The 13,344-nt window shown below is 42.1% G+C and overlaps 1 protein-coding gene across 3 annotated transcripts in view; it reads right to left on the reverse strand.

The window, feature by feature from the left end:
- Nucleotides 1-13,344, reverse strand: part of SHROOM2 (shroom family member 2) — a 117,998-nt gene that overhangs the window by 35,933 nt on the left and 68,721 nt on the right. For 2 of the 3 annotated variants that reach the window (XM_068180094.1, XM_068180095.1), the window contains exons 3-4: nucleotides 8,966-9,094; nucleotides 1,078-3,715 (exon numbers count right to left, since the gene is read on the reverse strand). In XM_068180094.1, coding sequence (XP_068036195.1) covers nucleotides 1,078-3,630 — 2,553 coding nt within the window. In that variant the 5' untranslated portion in view covers nucleotides 3,631-3,715; nucleotides 8,966-9,094. The remainder of the gene's footprint in view (nucleotides 1-1,077; nucleotides 3,716-8,965; nucleotides 9,095-13,344) is intronic. The other variant, XM_068180096.1, reaches the window with a different exon arrangement.

Here is a 13,344-nt window from a genome sequence, read left to right on the forward strand (position 1 = left end):
CTGCACAGTGAAGTCTGCACATAGAGTTCAAAAATAACTTTTGCCAAACAAAAACACAAAAACCTTATGGAAAGACAGTCCACAACTTTAGAGATCAACATTTTTGTTTATCTTTAAGCTGTTCTCATTCTACTCCATGTCTACACACACACACAGAGGTGACCTGTGTATGTATGTATGTAATGTTTTTATCAAGAGAGGAAAAATAAAGAAAAAGTAATATACAACTGCTTTGCTTCAATTCTATTCTTGCAGAAGGTGAAGTTCAACACAGGTTGAACACACTGCGACTCCTTATACATATCAGGCAATCTCGTAGTAGCTTGAACAACATCTTTTAACAGAGAACTAAAGAGACTTGGTTCCTCTGTTTACTTTCAGTGCCACCTGCCAACCATTGCCTGGCCTGCTTGGTTAAAAATTAATGTAATATTTACTTGTAAGTTGAACAGACTCTTGGCATCTCTCTAAGGAATAAATGTATACATCTTAAATCAAGCAAACTGACATAAAACAAAACATTAAGCAGTTTCATTGTTGCTATGGCTGTAACATTAACAGGTGTATTTGTAATCTCTAAACTTTATTAGGCAGAACTTTTGTCCCTATATAATTTTGCATTATGCAAGTTTACAAGAAAAGAGGAAATCCATGGAAATTATTAGACCATTAAAAAATTAGACAAAAGTATGTATTATTTACATGTGGAACACTTTTCTTCATAGGTTCAGAGAATTCAAACAGGGAATACAGCCACACCAATGAAAAAATAAGTCTGGGTGAAAATTTGAACCCTCAAAATCTCTATTGTAAAAAAGAGGATATTAGCAAATCAATCATGGCTTTTTTCCATCTGACTTCAACACACAAGAAATTCCTTTAATCCAATTGCTCTTGTGCAGCACAAACTTTGATCTTCCTCGTTTTACTTAAGATAGCTACCTATAACATTTACTCCTTTACTGACAAAAGGCAAACATCATATTAGTGTTACTAAATTGGAAATTTTCATAAAAATTCTCTTTTCTCCTCCACCACACTGGGCAACTTAAAGCATAATGCAAAAGACACTTGTACCTGTTTGTAGAAATCAGTGGAAGGGGATGATCTAGATCTCTCATGGGTGTATTGGGATTTCCCATGCTGTTCATGGCCTGTATCGAGGATATTATCAGCTGAATGATACCTTCCTGAGCCCCTTGGCTCTATTGGCTTCCACGGCTCCTTCCACGATGCCTCATACTCTGCAAAGGTTCCCAGGCGCAGTGGCTGTGCAGATTTCCCAATCCTCTCAGCAGCCCTATTGCTGCTGCTATGGTGGACACTATCTTTTGAAGCATGAGCAGTTTCAAGTCCGACAGAGGATACCCGACCTCTTCTCTCATACCACAGCTCCTCCCCCTCTTGTGCTTTTCTATCTGGCCTCTCAGCTTGTCCCTCTGCTAGACCATGGGGACCTGGTTTCTGTGATGATTTTCTAAATGCAGGCTTACTTGTTTCTTCAAAAAATTTCCACCTGTCTGCAAATGAGCCCAGGGCTTCTGATATGTTTGGACGGCAATGAGCATGGCATTCATCCTCTGACATGCCCACCTCATTCATCTTCTCTGGTTCTGAGTATGACTTCAGTTTTTGCTCTGTTGTGAACCTCTTCCTGGCTCCAATCCGAGAAACGTGATGAGTGCCACTCCCTGTAGGATTTGGCTTGGCTTGTGTAGCCTCAAGGAATCCAGAGACATCTTCAGAAACCAAAGCCAATAATGAAGCGTTGTGACTACCAGTTTTCCGCTCAGGGGACCTGGGCAGATATTCAGCGGGGCTGGGCTCCAAGTCCCGACGTTTGAAGGACGTCGCGCTCAGAACCCTGGCCTGGGCTTCCTTGAGGTGATCTTTGTAGGTGCTGGTAAAGTTTGTGTCGGGGGAGGTGGTGACATTCTCTGTTAAATCTGGTTTCCAGGTCTCACTGCACTCCTCTGTTTCAGATGACCCTACTAGTGTAGCAGTACTTCTACTTTTCTGCAGCTTTGCTCTTCTCATTTGGATCTCATTTCTGAGGGTTGTTGCAAAACGATCACTTCTTCGTGCCTGTTTAGACAGGTGAGTGTCAAATGAGGTCTGTTGTTCTGATACCACTTCTGGGTTGTTGTCAGACTGTTTTTTCCCTTCCTGAGCTAAAGAGTGCAACATGGGCGTCTTCTGAGGAGAAATTTTGCTACTCTCATCTTTCCCCCACCTAAAATCTTTCTGAGTAGATCTGTTTTCAGTGGTAAGGACACAGCCCTTTACATACTCCTGCTGAACATGCCTAGTTTCACTTGCCTCAGAGCTGTTCTCACAGCTTTTCTTTTGTCCAGATTTTTCAGTATGATTAGGTTTTTTAGATTCTTCTGCTACAGGACACCTAGCATCTCCCTCTCTGTCCAATGGGTAATGACTACTGTTCTCACACCTTGTCAGTGAAGATTCAATAGATTGTTGAGGTAGGTAGTATTTTGGGTTTGGGGCCATTGTAAAAACTGCAGAATTTTCATGAGGTCCAAGTGACAAATCAGTTCCCACTGCAGGTTTCCAGCTGTCATCCTTGAGCTGTAGTGGCTTTGAGCTTCCCTGAGCAGGCTGTTTTGCTGTCACACAATAATATCGACTTTGTCCAGTGTTGTTCACCTTCTGTTCAGCAGTACTGTTCAAAGAGGAAGTGTTGAGCAGACTGGCTTGGTTTGGACTGTAGCCATGAAAATGATCTGTAGTTAACTCCGGAATGCCACTGTAGGACAGATAATGTTGCTGATCTTTAGGTGCAGCTAAGATTCTTGCACTGTGATAAAAGGTGCTTTCATCACTGTACTGGTGCTGGTGGTGGTAAGAGTAAGCAGACTGTGCGAACCTAACGTCGGTGCTGGACAAGGATGGCTGCAGTTTGTTCACAGTTCCTGCATTACTACTGTACCTTTCACCAGCTGAAGAAAGAGCATGTTCTGAACTGAGATCGGATTTGTAATTTGAGCTGCTGATCCTCCTGTCACATGCTCTGGAGGGCCGTCGGTGCTGCTCTGCAGTTTCCAAACTCCAGTCGCTCCTGGGCTGAGATCGGTTCAGGGCTGTAAAGTGCTGTGTGCTGGCACCCTCTGAGAACACAGGGCCATGGGCTTTCTCGTGGCCCTTGGTGGCAGCAAAACTGTCACTACGAAGAGGTGGAGGTGGGGGGGGAGGAGATGAAGACTTCTTCTTATCAGGAATGTACCAGACAGGTCCGAAACTGGATCTTCCTGAGCTAGTGAGCTTGCCATCTGAGTTTTCCTCTGTTCTAGGAGCTTTGTTGTTCTCGTATTGGATGGGAGCTGGCAAATACCCAGGTTTGTCCTCTGTTCCACTGCTGTCATTCAGAAACTGGCCAGACTTGCTTCCATGCTTAGCAGTCTCCCAGGGCCCCATTTTGTAAAGCATGTTCTCTGTTGAAGAAGTGTCTGCGTTGGACAGAGTGTGGTCAGGGGTGCTAGAACTCGTGGAGAAAGACCCATAGGCTGAATCCCGCTTACTTTGGCTCCCTAGATGATCAATGCTACTATTAGACCTTGCAGAAGAAAGTCTTCCATACTGGGCTACTTGGGGAGTGTGGTCCCAGCTGTCCATACTTCCCAAAGAGCTGAATTGGTCAGAAGTACGATATAGACTTGACTGATCCCATGAGTTTGACAGGTCATGAGAAGAACAACTACTGATGGAAACAAAAAAAAAACATGTCAGAATAAATATCAAAAATGTCAAAAAATGCCACAACATAATTATATATATATAACCACCCATTTTAATAATATTGGTTAAAATCCATCTGCACAGCAGTTAAAGACAAGCAATATAACAAAATTGAAAGTTTGAACACTATGTCAGGGCTCCAACTTTATACTCCACCACTGATTCAAAGCTTGAAACCTTAGTGGCTAACTCAGCTTCCCTATGTAAGTTTGCCAGTAAGTAATATGCATTTATCTCCTTGAAGGATCCCTTCTCCCCCTGCAAATTGCTGACTTTGCGTATAGAAGAATTTAGTTTGAGCTCCATTAGCTCCCACTTTCCCAGGACAAACACCAACTTACTTTTCAGCTTATTTTGCAGGCACCTCGATTCTTCCAGCTGTTAAACTCACATACTTCCTCTCTTCATCTCTGAAATATGACTCTAAACTTCTTCAGCCCATAATGTTATTCCCTTGTCAATAAGTTACTCCAATAAAGTTATATCCCCCATCTGCCTATTTGTTTGATATTTTAACTTTTAAGCAGAGATGCACTAAATGCATTTGTCTCAAATACCACCTGCACATGCACCTTAGCAGTGTGGTTTCAAACCACTCTCAAGTTGATACTCTTAAAACAACATTCCATTTCACCCAGTTCCACAACATTGGCAGGAAAACTTCAGGAGGAGATGCCAAAACAACATAAGCTCTGCACGGCCAAACAAACTTCTAACTTTCCTTCAAGAATCCTTACTGCCACCAGTTTCTCCCTACCACTTTTTCCTCTATAAAAACATCATCTTTGACACTGTACTTTCTTCAGGTCTTTTGCTAAGGACATTATTCCAAAATCCTGCTGCTTCTGTTACCTTCCTACCCCATGAGTTTTGTTTCACTTCCTTTCATTTATTTTCTGTCTCACAGTACTCACCTCCTGTCAATCCAACACACTGATGCTGAGATGACAGTCTTGCCAATTATTCTCATCACATCTCCCTGTTTGAACTTCACTGGCAGCTCCTCCTGCTTTTACATACCAAATTCAAATTCTTGCCTTTGCATGCAAAGCCCCTTGGTAGAAATGCCAGAATTATTCCACTTCCCTGTAGCTATAATTATATGAAGCATCTATCAAATCTTGTGTTGTAAAGAGAGAAGTGAAAGCTAGCAATGAAATTAGATTAGTCCACATAAAAAATACAAAGAGTGATACAGGTCTTCTGTCAAAAATATTGCAAAGGTCAACTCAACAGTTCTTTGGAATTCAGTACTAACAGAATTGGTTTTTTTCCCCTCTACTACTACAGCCTTTTAAACTTCTTATACAACATGGTCAAAAGCAATTTATAATAAATAAGAGAAGATATACTTTATGCTTATTTTCTAAAAGCATTTTATTAACAAGATACACTAACAATGGCCTCATCTTGTGGGGTTTTATGTTCTTTCATTCATTTATTTTTAGCACTTAAAATATCTTGCTGAATCCTTAAAAAGATCTTAATTGTCATCTTAAGCTGATACTGTGTTGCATGCGAAAAGTATTGTGGTCATTACTAGGATTTTTTTGTCAAAGAATAATGTAAGCCAGATATTACTAAGAATTGCTGATATTCCCACTCCCCTGAGCACTACAGAGATCACAGAACCATTAAGGTTGGAAAAGACTAAGTTCATAAAATCCAAACAGATACTTGGTGTTAATTAAAAGAAAGATGCCACTTGTGCAGGAAAGCCTTGGTTTACAGGTCTCATGTATATCTGCTGGTATCAAATATGAAGCAGAGATCTCATCAAAGGAAGTCAAACCCTGCTAGAAAATACCTAATGGAAGCCCAGCAGAAGCAGCAAGCACTTTAAAGGAGGACAGGAAGGCACGTTCCTGCAAAGCATGGCCTCCTGTGGTCCTAAACTGTAGGGCAATCCTCCTGTGAACCCTGACATGGAAGAGAGTGCAGAAGCCAGTTCTGCCTGAGCCTAGCTGGCATCCCAGGATATCCTTCTCTCAATGGCTGTTATAGAGCAGACTCATAGAAGCACCAACACTGCTGGTCAAAGTCTGGTAGGTGAAGTCCAGGAATAATCTACAAACACCATCCCTTGGCCACACTGGCCAGTAAACACCCTTCCCAACCCTGGGGGCATCAGCTTCTGCTCCTGGACCCTTACAGAAATGGTTTCTTCTCAGCAACTGCATGGGATTACAAATCAGATGCACCTGACCCTAACTGCCCCAAAAGCTCAGTTTAGGTAGCCTTCTCAAAACACACTTGTCCCACAGCCACACCTGTAATACCAGAATGAAGCAGAAGAGGTGGTTGAGTTCATCTGTACAACCAGGGCACAGAAAAAAATCCCAAAGGCTCCTCTGTTACAGTATACACTACTGCAAGAAAATACAGGGTTTAAACTTTCAACAACTTAAGATAGTTCAGTTACACTCCTCCGAGAAAGTGCACTCAGCCTTATTTTAGGATAGGCCAGGAAAAACATCTGCACCATGTTATTAAGGTTCAACTTCTGTGAAAAAGACAGAAGACTCACAGAGGGAAAGGAAGGCACCAAAAGCTTTACAAGTTCCAGCTCTCTAGCCTTGCATGAGAGGCATCTAGACCTAGCCTAGTGCTCCCAAAGATAACTTACAATTTTTGCATTAAAGTCACATGATAAAAACCCCATACATATCGTGCTGGATGTGGAGGGCTGGACTCCAGGACCACCCTCTCTCCTATATACTGGTACAGCCTCTTCTGATCCATCTTCCTCTAGCTTCACCCACCTTTTCAAATGTTCACATTCATCAGCTGGCAAAAAGAAAGCCCCAGCAAAACCAACCAAGCAAAAAAACCTAAAGCAAATCAAACTGCCTATACCTTAACCTAGCAGTAGAGGGTATGGGCAGTCTTCACGGGGCTGTTTAGGCCAGCTGTGCCCCAGTCCACCAATACAAAAATATGCCTCCCCTCTCCAAAGCACTCTCCATGTTTTTAAAGTGATTTAGTGAATTTTCACACTCACGGAGAGAATGCAGGTAGGCACATTCAGAAGAGATTTTAGGCTTTGAATACCAATCTCAGATGCTTAGCTCAAGGAAGGACATGAAATTCCAGAAATAGCCCAGGGCTGGGATGCCTGGACTAGAAATATCCCCTCCTTGGGCTATTTCTATTATCTCCTTGCATACTGCTGCTTTCAGCTACTGATCGGTGTGCTTTCCAATCAGCTGAGCCTTTTGTGAAATGTACTTGTAAAGTGGGGAATCTGAGGCTGCTCACCTCTTTTTGCAGATCAGCAAGCCCAAAGAACCCCACTTTGCAACTGAGATCCCCAAAGTATCAAAATCTTGGGCTGCCACTATGGGAATCCTGGTTATCCTCCAGCAGCAGCATGGTAAAAGCACCTCTGCCACTGAAACCGTCTTGGACAACAGACACCAGGGCTGACAAATCTCCCAAATATATTGTCTTTTAAGTGGGCAGCACAGGTAGCCAAGGGGTTCAGGATGGCAGTGACCTGGGAACTGTGGTATGAGACTGTGCTAAGGCCACTATATCTTTCAGCAGCATGTGAGAAATAATCTCTTGGTTTTATTAGTATTAGGGTCTGCCAGCAGTTGTGGCTATTTCTGTTATGTGAGGGGAGAGGACTGCTCTATTCCCATCCCCCTCTTCCTTTACACCCACAATTTCTTGACCAAACCTCATTTTGAACTGGCACAGAACCATTTTTTTCTCTTTTCGAAGTATTGGGGACACACCCAGCTCCTATCAAAACACGCCTTGAGACACATCTTGTAGTATTTTACTTTCACAAGGTAAAAGGACAACCACCAGGAAGAGCAGGAAGCATATAATGATTTACAGCTTAGTATAGAAGACTCATTAATAGCAGAAATACTCTTTAGCTATAGTATTGCAATGAGGAATCCTACAGAGGATTTTCTGAATTCCTGAATTTTGTTTCTATGTACAAGGACTTTTACTGTCTTAAAAATCTGTAAATCTAAATCAATCCATCTACATGATATTTAAATACAAACTTGAAATCAGTGTAAACCAGCAGAAACTGTAATCAAAGTTTCTAAAACTTCTACTAATAAAGTATTACAAAAAACATTTTTAAAAAACCATTTCTGTCGATTTTATTCGAAGGCAGACAGCAACTTAGGCTTAAAAACAGCTGGGAGCTCCCTAAGAAAACAATGTAAAAACATTGTAAATGTTCATCTAAATGTAAAAATTAGATGAAAAAAAAATACTGACGTATTAATGTTCTTTTGCTTTGACTGCCACAAAACATTAACCTCAAGAAGTAATGACTCAGCAGAGAATGTACAGCACTAAGTACAGAAAACCAAAGTCTACTTCCCAAACCGGGACTGCAAACCACACTAATTTTTTTTAATGCTCAGTGTAACTATGGCCCCAATGGGAATTAAGAAGGAAAATGTAACAAAAGACAAAAAAAATGACACCCCCTGCCTCCCCAAAACCAAGAAATTCGTTCATGACAATGATTAGTAATGTCACCTAGGAGCTGGAAACAAACAATAACCTGCAACCAGACACAAACAGGCATTACCTAAAGGTTTAGAGTTTCACAGCTAAAACTGCCTGGGTGTCAGCCTTTCTCCATTAGTGTTAAATGTGACCTAACAAATATTAAAGTGCTTTAAACAGTGACTGAAGATCGTTGGTCTTATTACCTCTCTCGACAAGCAGGATCACAGATGTAGGGAAGGATTACAGAAAGACAGTTTAACTAATTAAACCAGTAATACCTTAAAAGACAACACTAAAGCATTCTGCACCCTCTCTTAGGAAAAAAACCTTTTTAATTTTTTGAAACAGTATTTTTATTTTCTTCTCCCTTTCTTATTTCACTTTATGAATGTTAATTTTGATGGTTACTTTGCCTTAGGATTTTACCAGCAGGCATTGAAAGGAAAAGCAGAGCAAGAAGCATAACCTTGTGACTGCCTTTAAAGCTAGTTTCTTACCTTTCAATCACATGCACATATCACAAACTGTTTCAGAAATCCACTCATCCACACGTCAAACTTCCCCAACTCCCCCTTCATGCACTGCAAGGACAGGCAACTCTAAAGAAGTGTAACACCACGATTCTGCGTTGGTTGTTTTTTAAGGAAATAACCCTCGGCAACATGACCTGCATTATTGTAGCCTCGCTGTTAGGAGCTGAATGTGTGTAACTTAAGCAGAGACTCACCTTGCATGATAGCTGGAGTGCCAGGAGGCGCAGGCAGTAGAGGGAAGGTGTGACGTGGCTGCCTCAGGTTGACTTTCGGTAAATTTGGTTGCATGCCAGGAGTGCGGCCTGCAGGCTAGGTCATTCCTTCTGAAAACAGAGGCAGAGGGTGCTCCTTTAATGCAAACAGTTCAATAAGGTGATACGCAGCAAAAAATCTACCAGGGCAGCAGTAAAACGTTTCACAGATAGGACAGAGGCATAATGACTTTAAATAACACCAAAACTTCCTACATGCATGCATGCTAGTTTTGAAAAGACATCACCATTTCTTTAAAATGCTTGAGATGCAGTGAAATGCCATTTTTTTTTTTTTAATGGGTGGTGAGGGGTGAGGTGGGTGTTTTTTACAAGGAACAGAGACTGATAAATTTTAAAGTGCCTGACACATATCCAGAGATTTAATAGTTAAAGCTAATATTAGACTTAGAACTCTTTTACAACTTGACAACAGTAAGGCTTTGGTAAGATTTTACTGTAGGTAGGTGCATATGGGAGGAGCTAGGAAGAAATGAGTTAATGACAGGAAGGATTAAAGCCATGTACATTGTTTCATACAAGGTAGTGATACAAACAATCATACTAATTCCAGGCAAGTTCTGCTTTAGCTTTTGAAATGTTTGGCATCCCAGATATGCAGGGAGGTTTTGTTTGTTTTGGTGTTTTCTGGGATTGTTTTTTAAAGAATACAGCTCAGTATCAGTTCAGTGAATCATGTAAGTCCCCAGATATCAACTTGGATATCGCCTCCAAATGTGCCTGCTCACCTAACAGAAGAGATACCTTCTAAGAAGTACCAACAGTAGGTTGTTGTTAGAGCTTTGCACCTTAAAAACTGTTTTGAAAAGTTGCTCCATACTCGTCTACCCCCTTCCTTCTGCTCAGGAATCAGTAACTACAGCTTGCACTACCTTCCAAGGACTTGCTGTTTGTTACACCTCTCAGCACTCATGGATTAAGTGCATTCTTTTTTCCGTAAGGTTAAATAATCCTTCTGGGTGGAATCCAGCTACTTCTGTTTCAGTGAGCAGATGCCAATTACAGGCCATTTATCTAGACCCTCTCACTTGGGAATGAAGCAGGGCCTTCCTTGAAAGTAATTCTCCTGCCCTTCTTCTTGGCTTGTCCTGGAGGAAATGTAATTTAAAATTTAGGTGCAGTATGAGGTTTGACAAATCCCATCTCTTGGAAGTTCGAGTCTGAAATAAAAGCTTATAGGACCACAGTTGTTAAGATTTTTTAATGCACTTCTGTACTTAAGAAATCTATTACTCCAAGATTAAGTAATTTGTCTGAGTTACAGAAGCAATTTGCTACACTGAAGAAGGGTTCCCTATTTTCAGTTTGAACTGTAAAAAGGTACTTCTACATTTTTTTTTTACTCATTCCTCTTTTTTATAAATTTGTCTGTTATCAATCTGCCACTGCATTTAGAGACCAAAACTAAAGCCAGTCTCTTCAAAACAGGTCAGCTCTGAGTACATGGCTTTTCACAGTACATTCAGGAAGGTCTGAAGAAATCAGTGATGAATTGCCTTTCCAAACTCTGCATGCAGGATTACAAAAGGAGAATAACAATTCTACAGGGAAACTGTAATTTCACTACAAAGTGTAGCATAATTTCTGTCACTAAAAAAATAAGTAATTGTTTCCATAAACAAAAACCTACTAATCTCAGCATGACAAAAGAGAAAATGGTTAAGCAGAGCATCTCTAGTTGCTCATTCTTGGTAGGACATAACATTCAGAGAGTGGAGGACCCCCAGTACTCTCCGTGCAAACAAGTGCAAAAGATTCCACACAGCCCTGACATGATGGGCTCCAGACAATCCTTGCTTGCTCCAAGTATGTGTGCAGGTATGGAAAAAGTTATGATTCCACTGTTCAGCTGCACAGAACATCACATGCCCTTTTCCCCCCACTGCTCACCTTTAAAGGTACTGACAACAACTCAGCAAACCACAAATACTTGGTAAGGCAAATTCAGCAGATCTCGAGGCATCGATTCAGCTGAAAAGGTTTATCTTTTATGAGACAATTACTTTCCTACGATGTACTGCTAAGGAAACACAAGTCTAGGAAACTAGCACAATACAAGCAGTGTTTGGAGCACAAGGAAAAGAAGGTTGGGAAGAGGGCTTCTGAGACAGTTTGGGCTTGACACATGGCAGGAGGAATCCAATCACTGGGAAGAAACAGAAGGGATGCACATGTAAAGTCAGTACTGTACCTCATGGAACTTGTCAAGATCTTGATAAGATAGTTCCTTGCTACATGAATGTCATTTTCAGAAGGCATTTTCTGTGCTACAATATCCACCACCACTTTCATCTTCCTGAGCAGCCAAGCAAGGGGAGGAACAGACTGGACTGAGTTGTGGCATAAGGCAAGTAATGTGGACAAGAATTTACAAGTTCTGTTGAATTTTCTGTATTTGTGACCACACAGGATTTTTGAGAGGGTCTTTTTTTTTTTTTTGGACATAATGGTCTGAACACCCTAAAAATACTGGTGGGATACGTAGAAGGTGGAATCTCATAGACATCACAGACACCTGCTGTTGTTGGGAAGTTCACAACATGACTAAAAATTAATTCACCATGCATAGTCAACAGTACTTTCTGATAGTAAATTCTAATTAAGTGGGAAGAATCTATCCTGCACTTCAAGAAACAAATTTTTTTTCTAAAAAGTGGACTGCAACACAAATATGGATTCCAAAACTCAGCAAATGGATAGAAGGACTAGAAAGAAAAAACTTAAAATTCTAAACAGGAATATTTTGCAGGCAACTGAAGAAGCTGGAAGCTGAGCATTTACATTCTAATATAATACCTCTCTATTACTTCTGAGTGACAGAATGAGATCATCTGAACCTACAAAAACCTCCAGCATTAATGGAAGCATTATTAAAAGCATTTCACTGAAAGTATCTTTCTACCGCTGCTTTTACAGAAGCTGCTGGAAGGAAAATGTTGATAAGCATAGAAAATAGGTTACCAAGAAAAAAAAGATTAAAAACCAGCAGATACAACAACAGAAGCATGTACTTCCACAGCACCACCTTCTCCAACAGAAATTGTATCATTCTTATCTACCAAAAAGCATCTCTGTTGTAACCCTGCCATACAGGCTTTTGCATTTGGAGTAACCAAAGCAAGAATGTGACAGGCAGTTCCAGGGGCCTGCATCCAGATGAAAATCAATTGCTAGAATTTATTTCATAGAACCATAAAATAGTTTGGGTTGGAGGATCAGTTAAAGATCACTCAGTTAAAACACCCCTGCCATGGACAGGGGCACCTTCCACTAGAGCAGGTTGCTCACAGCCTCGTCCAGGCTGGCTTTGAACATTCCCACGGCTGGGGTATCCACAACTTCTTTGGCAACCTGTTCCAGTGCCTCACCACCCTCACGGTAAAGAATTTCTTCCTTATACCTTTTGCCCGTTCTTGTTTCATTGCAGCCCCCTGCTTTAGGAGCAAACGCCTGACTGCTGGCACACCCCTGGAGGCTGAGGCTGCGCAGCTGTCCCTGCGGGCAGCGGCGGGCGCAGCGGTGTCCGCGCCGTTCTTCCGAAGCCACACCGGCCCTCAATCCCTCTCCCAGGCATCTCTTCCCTTCTTCCCCGGCCCTGTTTCCCTGCCGCGCCCGGCGAGCCGCGCGCGCCCCCTGCCGGCTGCCTTGCGCTGCGCCCCGGGAGGCAGCGGCTCCGGCGCCGCCGTCACTCCCGAACTGCCGGCTCCTGCCGCCGTCGTGGGATTGATTATTCCTCATCCCAGCCGAGCGGCACACTCTGCCATGACCACACGGCAGTGGTTTTCCTCCTAGCGGCTGCAGCCCTGGCACTGCAGAATTGCGCTCCACATCCACAGCAATCACTGACAGCCAGGGCTCCCCACAGCACATCTAAGCAGAAGAGAGCATTAGAGGCCAGTCCTTGCAAATGCAGTGTCATCCACTGTTCATCTGTATCTGCTGTGACAAGAAAGAAATCATGGAATCAATCAAAGCATGGTTTGGAACGAGATAATCTTTAAGATCTCTTCCAACCCTTCTGATGAAGGCAGGCCATTAGCTCAGAGCCCCCTCCAACCTGGCTTGAATGTTTTTAAGGTATGGGCTATCCATATCTTCTCCGGACAACCCATTCCAGCGCCTCACCACCCTCAGAGCAAAGAAGTTTTTCCTAACATCTAATCTAGACCTACTCTCTTTCAATTTGAAGCCATTCCCCCTTGTCTTGTCACTATATGCCCTTGAACTAAGTCTCTCTCCCATTTCATATAGGCTCCCTTTGGGTTCTGGAAGACTGCTATTATGTCACCCCAAAGCTTTCT

Source organism: Anomalospiza imberbis, chromosome 2, assembly GCF_031753505.1.
Source record: "Anomalospiza imberbis isolate Cuckoo-Finch-1a 21T00152 chromosome 2, ASM3175350v1, whole genome shotgun sequence".
NCBI lineage: Eukaryota > Metazoa > Chordata > Aves > Passeriformes > Viduidae > Anomalospiza > Anomalospiza imberbis.